We start from the raw sequence: 18,678 nt of genomic DNA, 5'->3' as shown, positions 1-18,678 counted from the left end.
TAGTACGACACACAGATAGACAAACAACACACGTGATCATATTGTGGTTTGATAGTACGACACACAGATAGACAAACAACACACGTGATCATATTGTGATTTAATAGTACGACACACAGATAGACAAACAACACACGTGATCATATTGTGATTTGATAGTACGACACACAGATAGACAAACAACACACGTGATCATATTGTGGTTTGATAGTACGACACACAGACAAACAACACCTGTGATCATATTGTGGTTTGATAGTACGACACACAGATAGACAAACAACACACGTGATCATATTGTGATTTAATAGTACGACACACAGATAGACAAACAACACACGTGATCATATTGTGGTTTGATAGTACGACACACAGATAGACAAACAACACACGTGATCATATTGTGGTTTGATAGTACGACACACAGATAGACAAACAACACACGTGATCATATTGTGGTTTGATAGTACGACACACAGATAGACAAACAACACACGTGATCATATTGTGATTTAATAGTACGACACACAGATAGACAAACAACACACGTGATCATATTGTGATTTGATAGTACGACACACAGATAGACAAACAACACACGTGATCATATTGTGGTTTGATAGTACGACACACAGACAAACAACACCTGTGATCATATTGTGGTTTGATAGTACGACACACAGATAGACAAACAACACACGTGATCATATTGTGGTTTGATAGTACGACACACAGATAGACAAACAACACACGTGATCATATTGTGATTTGATATTACGACACACAGATAGACAAACAACACACGTGATCATATTGTGATTTAATAGTACGACACACAGATAGACAAACAACACACGTGATCATATTGTGGTTTGATAGTACGATACAAAAATAAAATAGCATTCCTTTACTGGATGTAATGAACCAATTTTTCATTATTGTTTAGTTCCAGAGGATGCTTCGTTTACAACGTACATCGTTCTTGCAGTCGTGGCAGTCATCATCATAATAAGCATTGCAATCTTCCTCCTCCTCTTCCGATACATGAGAAGGTATATTTCAAAAACATATGTAATCAAATTGATTAATAATTAAATATGACGATGTTTATAATCTTTTTCAAATCATAAAGATACTCGCTTAAAAATAATGATGAAACAGATATAGACAAATTTCAAATCAGAGTTTTCTCAATTTCGAGTAGCATTCTCAAATATTCATTTCATTGGAAGTTAAACATGTAACTCTACTCTCGATCCACTCTCAATCCTACGGTTCTTAAGAAATCGACTAAGCCATGACAAACTACGCATGATAAATGCCTATAGGTAAATTGAATTTTCCCCATGGGGATTCGTTTAGAATATGTTCTCAATACCGCTTGTCGTAAGAGACGACAAAATGGGGTGGTCCTTCGGATGAGACCGCTGTTAGACGAGGTCTCTGTCACAGCAGGTGTGGCACTATAAATAATCCTCCTTGCTCAAAGGTCGTATGCTTCGAGCATAGGCCTAAAATTCTACAGCCCTTCACCAGCAATGGCGACGTTTCAATATACATGAACGATTCACGATAAACACGTTAAACAATATGCAATCAATCATGTAAATTGGACAAAAGTAATGGAAAAGCTTGAGAGTTAAAATCCATTTTTATTTCGGTTGTTAAAATTGTAAGAACACATTTTCCATGCTAACCCATGAAATTAATCACGTTATCGGTGAGTTATGTGTTTTAAATCCTTTTCTTCATTTCTGTTTTTGACAATCTAATTGTTCATGTGGTTTGCCATTTTAGTGTTTTTATAATCCTTGTATCTGACCTAAGGTATAGCGTGTTAATGCACCTTAGTGTCACTGTGTGCTAATTGCCAATCATTGTCATTGATATTTGCTCACTGTTAATATGCAGGAAGCAAACCGATGAAACATACGAAGTCCCTAAACCGGCACCAGCGCAGCCTGAGAATCCGTATGAAATGCCAGTGATTTCAGATGTAAACCATGGCAACGTTTATGATGAACTGCCATCAAGACAAGAAGACAAGGATTATCAGACAGTTGAAGAGCACTATGTAAATGACGTCACATGACGAGTGAGAATAAACACTAAATAAATCATACGCAACACCCGGTGAATGTCAGAACTCTGACTGTAAAATCTTATTTTTATTTTCTTAAAATGTTGTTGTATTTAGACATCTTGTCACTTCCATATGATATTTTCATGCAATTTGTCCTCTGATGCTTGCAGAAAAACTGATAACATCATACTGTGTATGGTTATAATTTGTCGATTGATTATTTTGATGTAATAATTTGATTTGTCATTCTATAACATCATCTAGGCATTATGAGATATCTTATTGTAATAACGAGAAAATTAAGTCGTGATTTCGATATCGAGTTTGACATCTTTTCCCTCAAAAATGAATAAATAATCTTGTAATTTCGAACATTTTTTTTCTCTCTCGACACTAATCGGCTTTTCTATGTTAATGTTGATTATATCGGTATTACATCCCGATACACAAAGGTATGCTTTGCGTATGATCAATTATTTTTAAAATCGGGACAGGTTACTAACAAATAAGTTGATGTTACAAGGTTTTCAACAGTCTATGACCATATCCTAAGTCTTCTGAAATAATTTGCCGTTTCGTTTTCTATTCTTGGTATCCACTGAACATTGATATAAATGTTATGAAGCTTACAAAATGAAAAAAAAATCTAATTGCTAATTTATGTAGTTCAAATTTCACACTTCCCGACTATAGAATTTTCAAGCAATTCTGAATATCTGTAAACAAGTTTTGAAATCTATCATTCAAAACATTCCCAAAAGAAAACAACTCCTGATCTATTGCTTTCACTTCTCTCCAAGCTGAACTTTTGGGTAGTTCATGTTCATTCCATATTTGGTGAAATAAATCAAACCCATTGTGTAAGCTCCAGCCGCCTCATTGCTAGTGACTGAATATATCAAAATGCTTTCTTGATCAACATCATTAAGAAATACATTTACAATTTGAAATGGTGCTCTCCACATCTGGAATATATAGAAATAGCGAATTTCGCTGAATATCACCGTATCTTTAACAATTTCAGACCTTCTGTAGGTTTTTAAAAACAGCAGCCTGCATTTTTCAAATCACACTTTCTAGCATTCCGTATGAGACTGCGCCATGGCCAAACCGTCAAAACGATTATTACATCATTAGCTCTGCAGTATCCTTAAACATGTTGTAAAAGCACATGGCGTACCAGCTAGGCTGAAAGGAAGAACTGTAAAACAGTAGTACTTACCACTCGTAAACATGCTTGATTCCACCTCTGGTGTGTCCAGGGGTCCTTGTTTGCCCAAATCTCTATTTTGTATTGCTTATATAAGTTATGAGATTGATCGCAGTCCTCTATCTTCGACTTTCATATTGTAAGTCGAAAGCTAATCATGGTCGTCTTTCTAAAATCATAACGTCTATGTACATGTACTTTTCCACTAAGCTTGCCATCTGTAGGAACAACCTTATAAAAACAATAAACTGACATAACTCTATCACACCCTTGAAGTACTTGTATGCAAGGTGAAGATAACGAACAGTGATCAATCTTATAACTCCTATAAGCAATACAAAATAGATAGTTGGGCAAACACGGAACCCTGGACACACCAGAGGTGGGATCAGGTGCCTAGGAGGAGTAAGCATCCCCTGTTGACCGGTCACACCCGCCATGAGCCCTATATCCTGATCAAGTAAACGGAGTTATCCGCAGTCAAAATCAGTGTGCCAAGAACGGCTTAACAATCGGCATGAAACACGTCAGACAGCATTTGACACAATGTGAGGTTGAATTGATGAACTAGATCGTTATAACGACCATAGAATTTGCGAAATGCTGACTTCAATCAAGACTGTTGAAACCCCTGTACCATCAACTTGTTTGTCAGTAACTTACCTCGATTTAAAAACTGACTATACGCAGAACAAGCTCTTGCATATCGAATCAGTTGAGATATATAAACACCATATGCAGGTGATAATGGAATATTGCTACATCAATATGGGAAGTTGACGATGGAGAAGCTGAAATCATCCAGTTTGTCATACAGTTGAGTTGTCAGTTTGTCTTTAATGTCTACTTTCAATAAAATATCTAAGTATGAAGCAGAGGTGGACGACTCTGTGGTGTCCTTTATTTCGAGCTCACAGGAATATATCAAATCGACATATGAATGAAAGCTATTATTGTTAATAGACAAAACGTCATCGATATATCTAAAAGTCGAATTGAAGGCGACAGCGAGAGATTTTTTCTTCTCGCGTAAAAGTTTTTGAATAAATTCTGCTTCATATGAATATAGAAACAGGTCAGCTAACAAAGGAGCACAATTCGTGCCCATGGAAATTCCAACAGACTGTTGGAAGACCTGATCTGTATCTTTTTTGATGTACCATATAATTTGAATTTACTAAAGTGATAAATCCCAAAGAAGAAAATGTTTTTAAAACTACTATATGTGAACACCCCCCCCCTTTTTTTTTTTTACACGTATGACCTTGAAGTGGACAGCGTATTCCTACTGAGTATCAAAAGCATTGTTTCTTCCCAACATTAAAAATGCCTCAATCTCAAGAACACTGAAAAACAGACGTTCTATACGTGTAATATCTAATTTCACTCTGTAAGAAACGACAGGAACAAAAGAGCTTTGAAGAATTGTCCAAATTTTCAGAAAAGTTATTTGCACCATAATTACTTTAAAAATGAACTAAATCTACTTTGGATGACAGGTTACTACGTTTAATTATATAGTGATATGCATAGCAATAAAAATAATGATACCCCGGTACATATGTAAAGGTGAAGACAACGAACAGTGATCAATCGCATAACTCTTATAAAGAACACAAAACAAAGTGTTGAGCAAACACGGACCCTGGACATACCAGAAGTGAGGGTAGGAGCGTAGAAAGCATCCCCTGTGAACCGGTCACACCTGCGTGAGACCTAAATGTCGATCGGATAATTGAAGAAATTCGTATTAAAAATCAGTGCCGAAAGAATGGTCGCAATTAGTATCGCACATGCTAAACAGCATTTTACCCAATGACAGTACACTGCCTCGATTTCTAAAACTGGCAATACAAGTTCTTACGTATCGAATCAGTTGAGAGATAAAAAGTATATAAAGGCGAAAATGGAAAATTTCTACATAAATATGGGAAGTTGACGATGGAGACGTTGTGGTAATTGCGTTTGTCATCAGGTTCAGCTGATAGTTTGCTATTGACATCTATCTTCAATAAAATGTATTATTTCATAATTCTGGGTTTAAACAGGTGTATTCTGATTAGAATATCAACACTTCTGAATCAACGAAAATAGAAATATCCTGAAGGAATAGGACTAGTTAAATTAATTTTCAATAGCATGCAAGGTGAAGATAACGAACAGTGATCAATCTCATAATTCCTACAAGCAATACAAAATAGATAGTTGGGCAAACACGGACCCCTGGACACACCAGACGTGGGATCAGGTGCCTAGGAGGAGTAAGCATCCCCTGTTGACCGTCACACCCGCCGTGAGCCCCATATCCTGATCAGGTAAACGGAGTTATCCGCAGTCAAAATCAGTGTGCCAATAACGGCTTAACAATCGGTATGAAACACGTCAGACAGCATTTGATCCAATGCGAGATTGTATTGACGAACTAGATCGTTATAACGACCATAGAATTTGCGAAATGCTGACTTCAATCGAGACTGTTGAAATCCCTGTACCATTAACTTGTTTGTCAGTAGCTTACCTCGATTTAAAAACTGACTATACCCAGAACACGCTCTTGCATATTGAATCAGTTGAGATATATAAACACCATATGCAGGTGAAAATGGAATATTGCTACATAAATGTGGGAAGTTGACGATGGAGAAGCTGAAATCATCCAGTTTGTCATACAGTTGAGTTGTTAGTTTGCCGTTGATGTCTACTTTCAATAAAATATCTAAGTATGAAGCAGAAGTGGACGACTCTGTGGTGTCCCTTATTTCGAGCTCACAGGGATATATCAAATCGACATATGAATGAAAGCTATCATTGTTAATAGACAAAACGTCATCGATATATCTAAAAGTCGAATTGAAGGTCACAGCGAGAGATTTTTTCTTCTCACGTAGAAGTTTTTGAATAAATTCTGCTTCATATGAATATAAAAACAGGTCAGCTAACAAAGGAGCACAATTCGTGCCCATGGGAATTCCAACAGACTGTTGGAAGACCTGATCACCAAAGACCACGAAGATATTGTTAATGAGGAACTCTAGCATATTTTTTATTTCAACTTCAGAGTACTTGTGCGTGGAATCAGAGTGGTGTTTAACAAAGTAAGTTTTTGAATGACTGATCACTAGATATGAATATTTCCGTTTTCCGTTTTTGTTGAAGAAGCAACTGTCTATAATGTCAAAAAGTCTAGTCTTTAATTTATCGTGAGGAATGGTCGTGTATAGTGTTGAAAAGTCATAGGTTTTAATGCTATTGATTTGGGAAAAATTCTGTGATTTCAAGTTTACTAAAAGTTCTTTAGAATGTTTTAGAATCCACATTTGATTAACACCACTTCTGACATATGTAGTCGCACAGCAAGTTTGAAGTTTCTCCTTCACAACTGTTAACATTTTCGTGAGGAGCAAAGATAGGGGCTTGGTAGAGCACTTACTGGATCCAGCAATGTATCTTTGTTTGTAAGGGTTTTTATGTAGTTTAGGAATCCAGTATAGGTACGGTAACTCATATTCATTCGACCCATTGACTGGAATATTAAATGTGTCTAAAACTGAAGCATGGTTTTGAAGAATTTCGTCTTTTGAATGGGCAGTTGGAGTATAAGTATGATTACCAAAAGTGGAATTAATGCCAAGTTCGTTTAAAATACAGCTGTAATAATGAGCCTTACAAACAAAGACAATGTTGTTACTAGCTTTGTCAGCTGAAACCAAAACATATTCCTCATGTAACCTATCTAATTCTTTTATCACTTCTGGTTTACTAAACACAGAAGGATAGATGGTACGTACTTTTGTTTTCATGTGTCTAATGCGGGATTTTAATATCCCTCTTATGCTTTTAACCCATTCTGACAATGTATCAAGTTCTTCTTTTTCATATTTAGCCCATCGTCTGGCATAATCTTCGACAGAACTCATAATAGAGATGAAGTTCTGTCGCCAATTAAAAGACCGAGGTTCTCTGTATTTAGGACCTTTAAGAATAAGTGATTTGAGGTCCTCATTTTCAACTATATCAACATCACCAGTAATGACATGTCCAGCTGGACTGTAGTTGAAAGAAGATGAAAAACAAGAACATGTTGGTGGATTACGTATAAGATGGTCTATATCTAAGCACTGCAAAGTTTGTTTATAATTAAAAAGTTTGGATGCAATAGTAGAAGTATAGCTGTAGGAAATACAGGGTGTAGACTTGAACTTGAAATAAGTTGGAATACACGACTGAACCCTTTTATGACGAAGAATGTTACTTATGTTGACGGCATCTATTCCTTTGTAAATTTGAGCTTAAGGAACTGACGGCATGATTTGGAAGGAATATCATCCATGGTCCGTGCTGGTTTACAGAGCCTGTGGTAGGCAACATCCATAATCATAGAGTTAAGTCTATATTCAGGTGTTGAAAAATCCAAGTATAGACTAGCCATAGCTTCTTCAAATAACGTATGTAAAACCCTCAATGGAATAGAGTAAAGTTTTGTACGAATATGATGTGGACCCAATTGTCTGTTGACGTGAGGCAAAAGTGAATCAAACGTGACATCATTTATACTTGGTCTTTTATATGAACGATGTCCGTGACTGCGTTTTCGTCTTTGGGTATTGGGAAAGAGTCCCATCATATTAACGTTATTTCCTTGTGGACTAGTCAAATTTCCTAAAGCATAGAAGGATATACGAAAATGATAAGAATAATTGGAATTACATGTAGAACTGATTGCAGCTTGTTAATTAGAAATAGTTCATAAATTAAATTTTGTAGACTTGTTGTATCAGTATTGTGTAATCCTCGGCTCTGTATATCTGCAACAGCTTTTTGAAGACATTAGTCTTGCTGTGTAGAGGAAAACGTATTTTGCGGTTTCCGAGGAAAACATTTCTGTCAATTACGGAGTTATAATAATGCTTTCTGATAGTTTCTATAAAAAACAAAGATACCAATTTCATTAATTGCAATTTTCTTTTCTGTCTTTTTTTAAGGATTGAAAATATTCTAGCATTTCAAGTCATACGTAAAGTGAACCACCAGCAAACCATCTTGCGTTGCACAGCATTTCAAACGAAGATATCAATAAAAAAAATCACATTCTCTTTTTATCTACCAATCACAAAGGAATAAACTTTATAGCCGGAGTTTGTAACACAAAACTTCAAATGGTCATATACCTGTTTTTTAAGGAAGAAGGTTGTAACCGCCCACCTCCTGGCAGCCAATAACAACGAAGAACAACGATTCTCTTGACATCGTCATTGCTTTGACAGCTGTATGATATGCTCTGTTACGAACATTGGTGGCCAAAAGAAGTTGATAATTCAAATTCATTGATTTCTTTTTTCAAAATATTAAGTTTGATAATAATAATTTTAAAAAACACCAAGAAGCATGTTGTCACTGGCAAAACCAACGTTAACCATCCTTCTACTTTTTTTTTAGACCTGACACAGACCTACATGTAATTGAAAACTTTTTTTGATTGGCAAAAGTTTAACGGTATTTTCCGGTATATTCTTATTAACAAAAAAGACCCTTTAATTTTTCCGGTCGACAGTTGATGGAAACTTCAATGTTCTCTTTTATCTAATATTTTACAAACTTAAGAAATGTAAGACTGTATCCTACTGTTGCTGTCCTCATCCAGGAGTGGAACGGGGACCTGATAATGATCAGGCAGTATTTGTGAATGATCAAGTCTCCCATAGCAACAACCGAAACAAAAGAGATGGAACCCCCACATCCGTCTCTCTTCTATCAGTTTCTTTCATCCTAAATTTTTTAATATTAAAAGTAACTGAATATTGTTCGAAAATATCAAGTGATGCAAGGTGAAGATTTTAATATCCCTCTTATGCTTTTAACCCATTCTGACAATGTATCAAGTTCTTCTTTTTCATATTTAGCCCATCGTCTGGCATAATCTTCGACAGAACTCATAATAGAGATGAAGTTCTGTCGCCAATTAAAAGACCGAGGTTCTCTGTATTTAGGACCTTAAAGAATAAGTGATTTGAGGTCCTCATTTTCAACTATATCAACATCACCAGTAATGACATGTCCAGCTGGACAATAGTTGATATGTAGTTTTGAAACACATGAACCCATGGAAATCAACAGAAGTAATTTGACTATAGGTAGCAACATAAATAGTACTTGTAACACGTTTACGAAAACAGGCGAACTTTATTGCAACTGTGGCTATGGATTTTGCAGTATTAGTGGGTAGTGTATAAATATATACATGCATATCTTGACCCAAGAGTCACGAGAATATGTTTGGGGAAGGGGGCATCGGATTTCAAACATTTCGGTTGAGCATCACTGAAGAGACATTATTTGTCGAAATGCGCATCTGGTGCATCAAAATTGGTACCGTATAAGTTTTACATGGTAACGCCGAGAAAATTGAAAATATGACGGGACCTGATATACAACTTATAGATATATGCACAATGAATCAAAGTTTTTCAACTGTGAATAAAAAGAGAGTTAAATAATATGTTCTTTTATACTTCCCGGTTCAATTCAAAGCTTTAAATGTAGGTTTGATGACATAGATTTATTATTAGCGCTGTGGATTGACGGTTCTCCGTCCATGGCCGTCTTTGGTGTAGTGTGCTTTTTGGTTTTTAATTGTTTGGCTGTTACAAGAATAGGTATGTTATTTTACCCCCAACACAATGTTCCAATTCTTTACTTACGATCACTTGAATCCCGTTAGGGAAATAATACTGGAAAGGAACATGTACTGGGTTTTCCTAAACTGCAACTTTTGATATCATTTTATTGTTTAGTTGGTTCAAACTCATATTTAGAAAAAAAAATTCATGATTAATTATTTATTATTTATGTCTGATTTACAAAGAAGAAAAATTCTGAACAAAAATTTAAAACCGCCGTGGTAAATGAACGCATTTAAAAGTACATGGAAATGTCTTGAGAGGCCCTTGCATCACCTTAAAGGGTATTTCAAATGAATAACTATACATGTACTTGTTCATATAACGTGAATATTGATTTTCAGTTAATTTACAGATATATTTAGACAGATCTTCAATAGTTACATAATTGTGATATAACCCCCCCCCCCCATGTACACGTACAAAACTTACAACCTGTGTGTGTCACACTTCTTGTCAGGAAATATAACAATTATGCAAAGAATTTAACCCGTTGACATCATCTCCTGATAGATATATTTTCAATAGAGTTCTCAGTCTGATTTCTGCACAGATAACTGCATGACGGGTTTAGTCATTGGTAGAAAATCGGAATGCTGGAGAAAATCCATGTGTTTCTGTAAGAGACGGTCATGTCCTTTCGCGGCAATTGCCATTTACAAGAATTGGGGTGAATATATGGTTTGGTGCAGAGAACAATTTGTGTAGAACAGGCTGCAATAGAAAGTCTGATATCTTTTTAATGGACCTACAACCTGCAAGTCTTGTTTAAAAATCGTAACAAAATATTGTGTGGGGTCTTTAGTATCTTAAACAAATAGTGGGTACATGTTATGTTATAGCACCCGTATATGTGATTCTTGGCACAGACGTGGACAGTCCGAGTTGCGCTTTCGTTTTGAGGACTGTGGTTTGACCAGTACAGAACTCTTCTTTGGTTATATGATATCCTGGCTGTAACCTAATAACAAAAGAACTTATCAACAAACTATAGCATATCTAAGACATCTTATCGCCCAGGATAATTTCATATAAATGAGGACTCATGTACCTAACCCGTCCAGGTATAGACAGACACAATTCAATAGACGCAAATTAAAGTCCCGCTCTTAAGATTTTAACAGAATTGTATGGTCCCGTTTCAAGCAATACACAAGGATAAAGCACATTGATTAGCAAACAAGCATTTGATCTCGTCCAAGATAATATATTATGTCACTGACATTACTTAGAAATGTATGACCCCGTTTCAAGCAGCTCGCAGTGACGAAATGCATGAATGTGAAGAACAAAATGGTCCGGATCTGGACATATAAATTTCGTATAAGTCTATATGATTTTTAAGAATTTGTCAATTAAAATAAATGATTTAATACTTCTTAAATATCATCTGGTCAAGAATCTCTGGGTCAGAAAAGATGAAACTTATGAGGTAGTTTCCTAACATAATGAAGATTTAAGCCTGTACAAACCATAGGCTCCAGGGGTAGGGTAGAACTACAATAGGGGATTAAAGTTTGAAATTGGAATATAATGGACAAAATCTTTTTTAAAAATCTTCTCAAGAAATTATTATACAATTAATATGCAACTCAAGGGAGTCTTTCTTATCATTTGTTGTCTTTATGTCCGTCTGTCAATAAATTTCATACATTTTCGACTTCTCCAGAATCAAAGGGCAATTTTCAGCCAAACATACCATTAAGGTAGCTCATTACACTAAAATTTTATTTAGTGGCTCTTTAAAACAACTCTTATGAAGTCAGCATCCCCTGTTGATATGAAATCTAAGAAAACACGCCTAAATGACTCAGATAGACGTTCTGATTTTTTTAATACAAAATATTTATAAAAATTTAAAGAGTGTTACAAGCTCTCAATTTTTTTAATATGATTTTTTTGTGATTTACTCCGGAATGATAAAAGAGGTACTTTGCTTGCAAATAAGATACTATTTAAGAGTCCAAATTTCGCTGTGATTTGATGCATGCAAGGTGAAGATAACGAACAGTGATCAATCTCATTACTCCTATAAGCAATACAAAATAGATAGTTGGGCAAACACGGACCCCTGGACACACCAGGGGTGGGATCACGTGCCTAGGAGGAGTAAGCATCCCCTGTGATATGAAATCTAAGAAAACACGCCTAAACGACTCAGATAGACGTTCTGATTTTTTAAATAAAAAATATTTATAAAAATTTAAAAAGTTATTTGCTAATATTTTTTAAATGTAAGGATAAAATCTTGAAACAACATGTCAGTTAGAAAAAAGATATATCAGAGAAATATATTTTAAAACGAAATTGAAATGAAATGGTCAAAATTTAGAAATATTACGATTTTTCAAATTTGAACCAAGCCCGATCAGAATTATAAAAAGGTAATCATAGGGAATATTGTAATCAGAAATCTACATTCCCTTCACATAAAATGGTTTACAAATAAATAAAAAATAAAGATTTAATGTAATGAGCTACCTTAAGTATCTTTGGATAAAGGAGATTCAAAATCATTTAATTGAAAGGTCACACTCTTTTCATAGGGGAGATAATCAAGAAATAGTGAAAACTTTGTGGCATCATTTAAAATTTTTCTCAAGAACCACTGAAGCAGAAGAAATACAATATGTGCGAAAATTTGACCATGATGAGTGGAGATTCAAAATTGTTGAATTCACGAATCCATAGGTAGGGCCGAGCTACAATAGGGAATCGAACTTTTACAAGAGGATGTATAGGAAAAACCTTTAAAAATCCTCTTAAGAACAATAAGGTCAAGGTTACCCGTATCATCATGCAAGCATTTTCAAGTGTGTAGATTGAAGTTTGTTCAAAGTACGGCCATCTGAGGTAGGTTTCTTTGATAGTGATATACAGGAAAAAACTTTGAAAGTCGTTTTTTTCAAGAACAACAGTGCCCTGATTAATCATATCATGATATGAATATGCAAGTAATAACAGGTAGTGCAGATTGAAGTTTTCAAATTATGGACCGAGATGTAGGATGTAAAACTTATACGGTACCAATTTTGATGCACCAGATGCGCATTTCGACAAATAATGTCTCTTCAGTGATGCTCAACCGAAATGTTTGAAATCCGAAATAACTATGAAGTTTTAGAGCTAAATATAGCCAAAACCAGCGTGCCAAAAAAGTGGAGCCAAATTCGTCCAAGGATAAGAGCTATGCATGAGGGAGATAATCCTTAATTTTGAAATGAATTTCTAAATTTTATAACAGCAATTAAATATACATCCGTATTTTCAAGCTAGTAACGAAGTACTTAGCTACAAAATTAGATAACAGTTTTACATGTGGATATCGAGGAAAAATGTTTTAAAATTTCATTTTCAAAAACAACAATGCCGTAATTAATTCTTATTGATATGGAAGCATTCACGGGTAGTGTAGATTTAAATTTGTTGAAATCATGCCTCTGTGGTAAACTAGGGCCATTATAAAGGAACAAAATTTTATGTGGGGAAATTTAAAACATCTTCAAACGACCAACATGACCAGGGTAAGTCATATCAATATGCCACCATTATCATGTTTCAATTTATCAAAATCATGACCCTGGTGGATTGACTTGGACGTAGTTTGGGATAAATAAAATTTTATGGCAATATATAAGGGGTTTTTCTCCAAAACAAAAACTTATCCAAACCAGCAGGGTTATGATTTGCCGTCATCAATACTCAAACATCGACAGGTAACGCAGATTCAATTTTCTACAAATCATAGGCCGGGGAGGGGGTAGAATGGAGCCATGATAAGGGTCCATAGCGTTACATTGAAATATATTATCATTTTTTATATAAATTTCATCAAGAACCACTAATTAAATAAAATAATACACAAGCATTCCAATGAAATGCAGATTCCTATTTGACCAGTGTAAAATTAATTAGGCAATCAAATGCTTTCATAACAATGTATTGATAAGAAATGTAACATAAAGTACTCTTAAAAGTAGCAGCACCACACTAAATCATATTCATAAACGTTTTGAATTCAAGTGGGGTTTTTGGTTTGGTTTATTTTGTTTCACGGACCCTTGGGGTGAAGTTGGGGCTAAATTCAGGGATAACATTTTGCATAATACATGGATACAGTGGAAAAATCTTTAAAAATTTCTTTTCCAGAACAGCAAGACCATTTTACAATGTAGCCATATTAATATTGAGGCATCCCCATTTTGCGTGCATTCAGTAAGGGTTAATGTACGAGTATCGCTCCATTCCTTAAAAGAAATGGACCGAGGCCCCGAAGGGACCGAGGTCCATTGCTTTTAAGGAATGGAGTGATACGAGTACATTGACCCACTTAAAATCCACCTTAATAAAAACTAAACTTTGTGCATTTTAATCATGTCTTACGTTTTTCATTCTTTTGTTGCATGCATTTATATCTACTTGTATAAAGGTTGACCTACTTTCCGAACGCTCCATTCCTGAAAAATAATGGAGTGTTCGAACAAAAGAATGACATCATAGGTGGATTTTAAAATTAGGATAAGTCACAACCTCGTAGTTCAATATTTGGATCATACTATACGGTCAAAATTTATCATGGGATTAAGGAGGGTAATGATCTTTTGTCAATACAGCAGGGTCAAAGGTGACTCAGGTGGACATTCTGACCCATGGGCCTCTTCATTGTAAGTTATGATAATAGTAATGTACCTATGTTATCAAATATGCGACATCTTGTGATTTCTAAAATGTCCCTAATGAATCACGTGAAAGTTCGCAAAAGGATCCTTGATAATGGCTGTATAGTTTTAAAAATTGTGTACTGTTAACTGGATGTCATTCAATACTAAAAGTTCGAGTTTAGATTTGTGAAGAATGAATTCTGGAATTTATTTCAAGTAGAATGCATATGTCTCATAGTATAATTTGTTTTTCTGTTTCAGATTCTCAGTCTCTTAATTTTTGTAATACAAATGGCAGAGGTAAGTTATCTTCATCATACACTGTTCTATTGTAATGTAAAACTTATACGGTACCAATTTTGATGCACCAGATGCACATTTCGACAAATAATGTCTGTTCAGTGATGTAAGTAACTTTCAATAAACCTTTTTTCTCCCTGTCCATTTAACTTCTCCATAGAATATTAGCTTTTAATGTTTAATGATTTACGTGTGTTATTCATCAAATGACGCATAAAAAGTTCCGCCTTCTCAATGGAGTTTTACGAAGAGGTTGACTTTTACAATTGACGGCTGGCTTTTACAATTTAAAGGGATCATCTCCAACTACAGGAATTGGACCGAAATAAATACATGTATATAAACTGCTTCATAAAAACACAAAAAAAACGACAATTATGTTTAGTGACTCTTATATTCTCTCTACATTCGTTCGACACTTTCGCAATGCATTACTCGTTTTGACATTTAATTAAGTTAAATGTTAACTGCGAATGAGAAGCTGAGAACTGCATAAAGGGACCCAGAAAATTGTCATAAAAAGAAAAGATTATTGTATATGATAAGCGTACCACAGCGCACTCAATGAAATCAGACGAACTCAAGTTATCCTAACATTTTTAAATAATGTGTCAGCAGTTCTGAAAACTTTTAAACTTTTTGAAAAAGTTCTCTATATATTACATCTTGGGTTTCTAGCTTTCCCAAGAACAAAGCAACCTCCACCTAACCACACATACCTTTGGACGGCAGCTCTATACTAGAATCAAAATTTGAGGGGGTAGGCTTGTCGAGATATATGTTGTCATAGCTCCCCCTAATTAAAAAAAACCCACAAGGTAATGTTTTGTACACCTCTCTTTCGTGTTGAAACTCTAGGTCTAAATGTGAAGACAATCAATACGTCATGTGTATATTGTATACATGTATATCAAAATACACTGCAGAATCAACGATATTTGTGGTAACCCAGTTTTCCTTGATTTAGGATTTTCCCTTTTTTCTACAAATTTATGACACCCCAAGTTTGAATAACACACACACATGAATAGTGAAGATGAGGAACAGTGATCAATCTCACAACTCCCACAAGGAAAATAAAGAGTTGGGCAAACTTGGACCCATGGGCATACCAGAGGTGGGATCAGGTGGTCAGGAAAAGTAAGCAGGCCCTGTCGACCGGTCATACCGGCCGTGAGCCCTATGTTTTGATCAGGTAAACGCATAAATACCTTGAAAAGCTTGACTTAAATAGCATACTTGATTCTGAAAAAATCCCGCCGAATCGAACTAGGCCGGGTATACCCGGCGAGTCGCGCTAAGAATCAAGTGACCCGGCTACAGTACAGTAATGAAATTGTTGACCTTCTATTATATAAACATTATTCCGCATAGAAATGACCAACATATTTACAAATCATGTTTATTTTACCAGAGTAAAATTAAAAACATTTTGTCTTAGAATAAGCAACTCTCGATACTACTTTCTCCAAGGACGCCAGCCTGAGCTTGAAGCCGCCTTCGCCTATCACAAATTTCCGACTCAATCGGCTTACCCGGCGGGATACGTGCACAATTCCGGTTCACAATCAAGTGTGTCGCCGGTCATCGCCGATTAACCCGGGTGCGCCGGATCGTTAAAATCAAGTATGCCAAAGAAGCAGATAAACAAATACAGGTTTAAATCGCTCAGAACATGAAAACTGGCCCCCACCAAAACCGATTACTCCCTGGTATACTAGTATATACTGTATATTATCGATATAAGCATCTGACATGTGCTTGTCCTAAATGCCGTACCCTGTGGGGGTCCGGGTTAGAATAGGCGATACCTGAAAAACCAAGGCCCCGTGTCACAACAGGTGTGGCACGATAAAGATTCCTCTCTGCAAAAAGGCCATAAGCGCCGAGCATAGGCCTAAATTTTACAGCCCTTCACAGGAAATGGTGATGTTTCCATACGAGTGAAAACTTCTCGAGTGGGACGTTAAATAATATACAACAACTGAATGCCGTAAAAGTTTTGAATTTTGCAAGTACCACTCCTAAATTTTTCATATTTGGAGTTGGCCCCTTTAAATTGTAATTGTAAAAGTAAGCCTCTTCGTAAAACTCCATTAATAGTAATATTAAGACATCGGTTGGTTGTTTGAAGTTCCTCGCTAATGTTGCACTCATACAGTGACATAGTTTATTATGTACAATTTCGACCTACTCTTCATCCTCAAGGTCATTTTGTAGAGCGATTTTATATAGTGGCGACGCCTACCGGGACACAGAAACTCGGCTTCTAAAATCTCATGAAAATAGACCCGAGACTTACGCTTATGCTGGATGAAACTCGCACTACCAATTTGAATGACGCCGGTCTTTTGCGGCCTAGATTTGAACCCAGTATCCCTTAGCACAAGTGTGTTCTATATACAAAGTTATTGCTGTTGTAAATATTGTCCGTCCGTCCGTAGACATAATTTGCCCCAAGTATATCATTAACATACTGTAAACGTATTATCTTTGGCGTGTAGGATATTTGGCGGAAATCGTTTTTTCAACAAGTTAGCGTAGATTTGATTTAGCGCATTCCTGAATTACTTTAAACATCTAGATTTACGGATGGCATTTAGCGATGTACTTGATTTAGCGGAAGCTGCGTTCCGCCAAAGGCGCTAAATAGAATACACAGCCAAATGTAATACATTTACAGTATGTGAACAAACTTCACTCAAACTGTTTGTATATTTTATAGGTATAATCAGGTTGTGCATATGCTATTTTGATTGATGTTTTTTAACATTCAAGAAAGATATTAATAAATATCCCATTTTGAGAGCGGTTACGTTGTCATTGCCTGGAGTATATCTTCCTCATTGATTCCAAATGTTCTCTTTCCCACAATCCAATGCAATCTCATTCAAATGTATTTTTAGATCCTTGTGAAGTTGCCAGCTCTCGGGAGCCTTTTGAGCCGGAGGCGCGGTTTGTGAATTGTGACTATAACACGTACTCGTCTTTCTGTGACCGCTACATCACTCCTGGTTGGTACAGATACAATTCAAACATGCTGGATCGATGTCCTCAGATTCTCAATTGTGGTGCTCTATATCCGTATTGGTTAAAAGGTATATACATGTATATATATATATATATATATATATATATATATATATATATATATAATGCAAATTCTGTACTTTTTTTGCAAACCTGAACAACACCACTGTTGAAGTTTACATTTTAGCTTCATAAATTCATATAATGTTATTCGACTCCCACCCTTTTAATTATTCAGTATAAAATGCAAAACTTGCATTAGATGCATTACCATGATTTATGATGAGGATGTGTACGATTAAAAGCCCATGTGATTCAGAGACACATCCCAGATCCACCCCGGTCACATCCCTCTAAGTCAAGAGTTTGTGATCTACCACATCGGGGCTTGTTAACTGCATTCTGATTGGTTCCATATACGATTGCATGTGTGATTGATGCGGGTATGTCTATTTTTATGATTTTCATATATACTAAAAGACCAGCTGTTTTTTTTTTTTACAACTCTGATATTATTGATTAAAAACCCTTTCGCCAAGACACTGGATTGATAATTATAACCCTGAGTTCATTTCATTCAATGATAGGTTGCAGCAACTCTATGACATTTATCACGAATAAAATTTTGAAAAACATTAAACAACTAGGAAGAATTGTTTTAGCACACTAAAAATGATCTCTCCCCTTCCATTTTCCATAGTTTTTCAAAAACATTTT

At 35.6% G+C, this 18,678-nt stretch overlaps 1 protein-coding gene across 5 annotated transcripts in view; it reads left to right on the top strand.

Annotated features, from left to right (window-relative positions):
* The window catches only part of LOC125665173 (mucin-2-like), a 61,547-nt gene that overhangs the window by 30,114 nt on the left and 12,755 nt on the right, over nt 1–18,678 (top strand). The window contains exons 1-3 of one of the 5 annotated variants that reach the window (XM_048897787.2): nt 9,841–9,946; nt 14,893–14,931; nt 17,838–18,029. The exons of the other annotated variants lie outside the window; for them this stretch is intronic. Of the exons in view, the coding sequence (XP_048753744.2) occupies nt 9,886–9,946; nt 14,893–14,931; nt 17,838–18,029 (292 nt within the window). The 5' untranslated portion in view covers nt 9,841–9,885. Of the gene's footprint in view, nt 1–9,840; nt 9,947–14,892; nt 14,932–17,837; nt 18,030–18,678 lie in introns of those variants that run through there. 5 annotated transcript variants of the gene reach the window in all.

The sequence above is a fragment of the Ostrea edulis genome, chromosome 10 (genome assembly GCF_947568905.1).
Source record: "Ostrea edulis chromosome 10, xbOstEdul1.1, whole genome shotgun sequence".
Classification (NCBI taxonomy): domain Eukaryota; kingdom Metazoa; phylum Mollusca; class Bivalvia; order Ostreida; family Ostreidae; genus Ostrea; species Ostrea edulis.
This window is presented reverse-complemented; position numbering and strand designations above follow the sequence as displayed.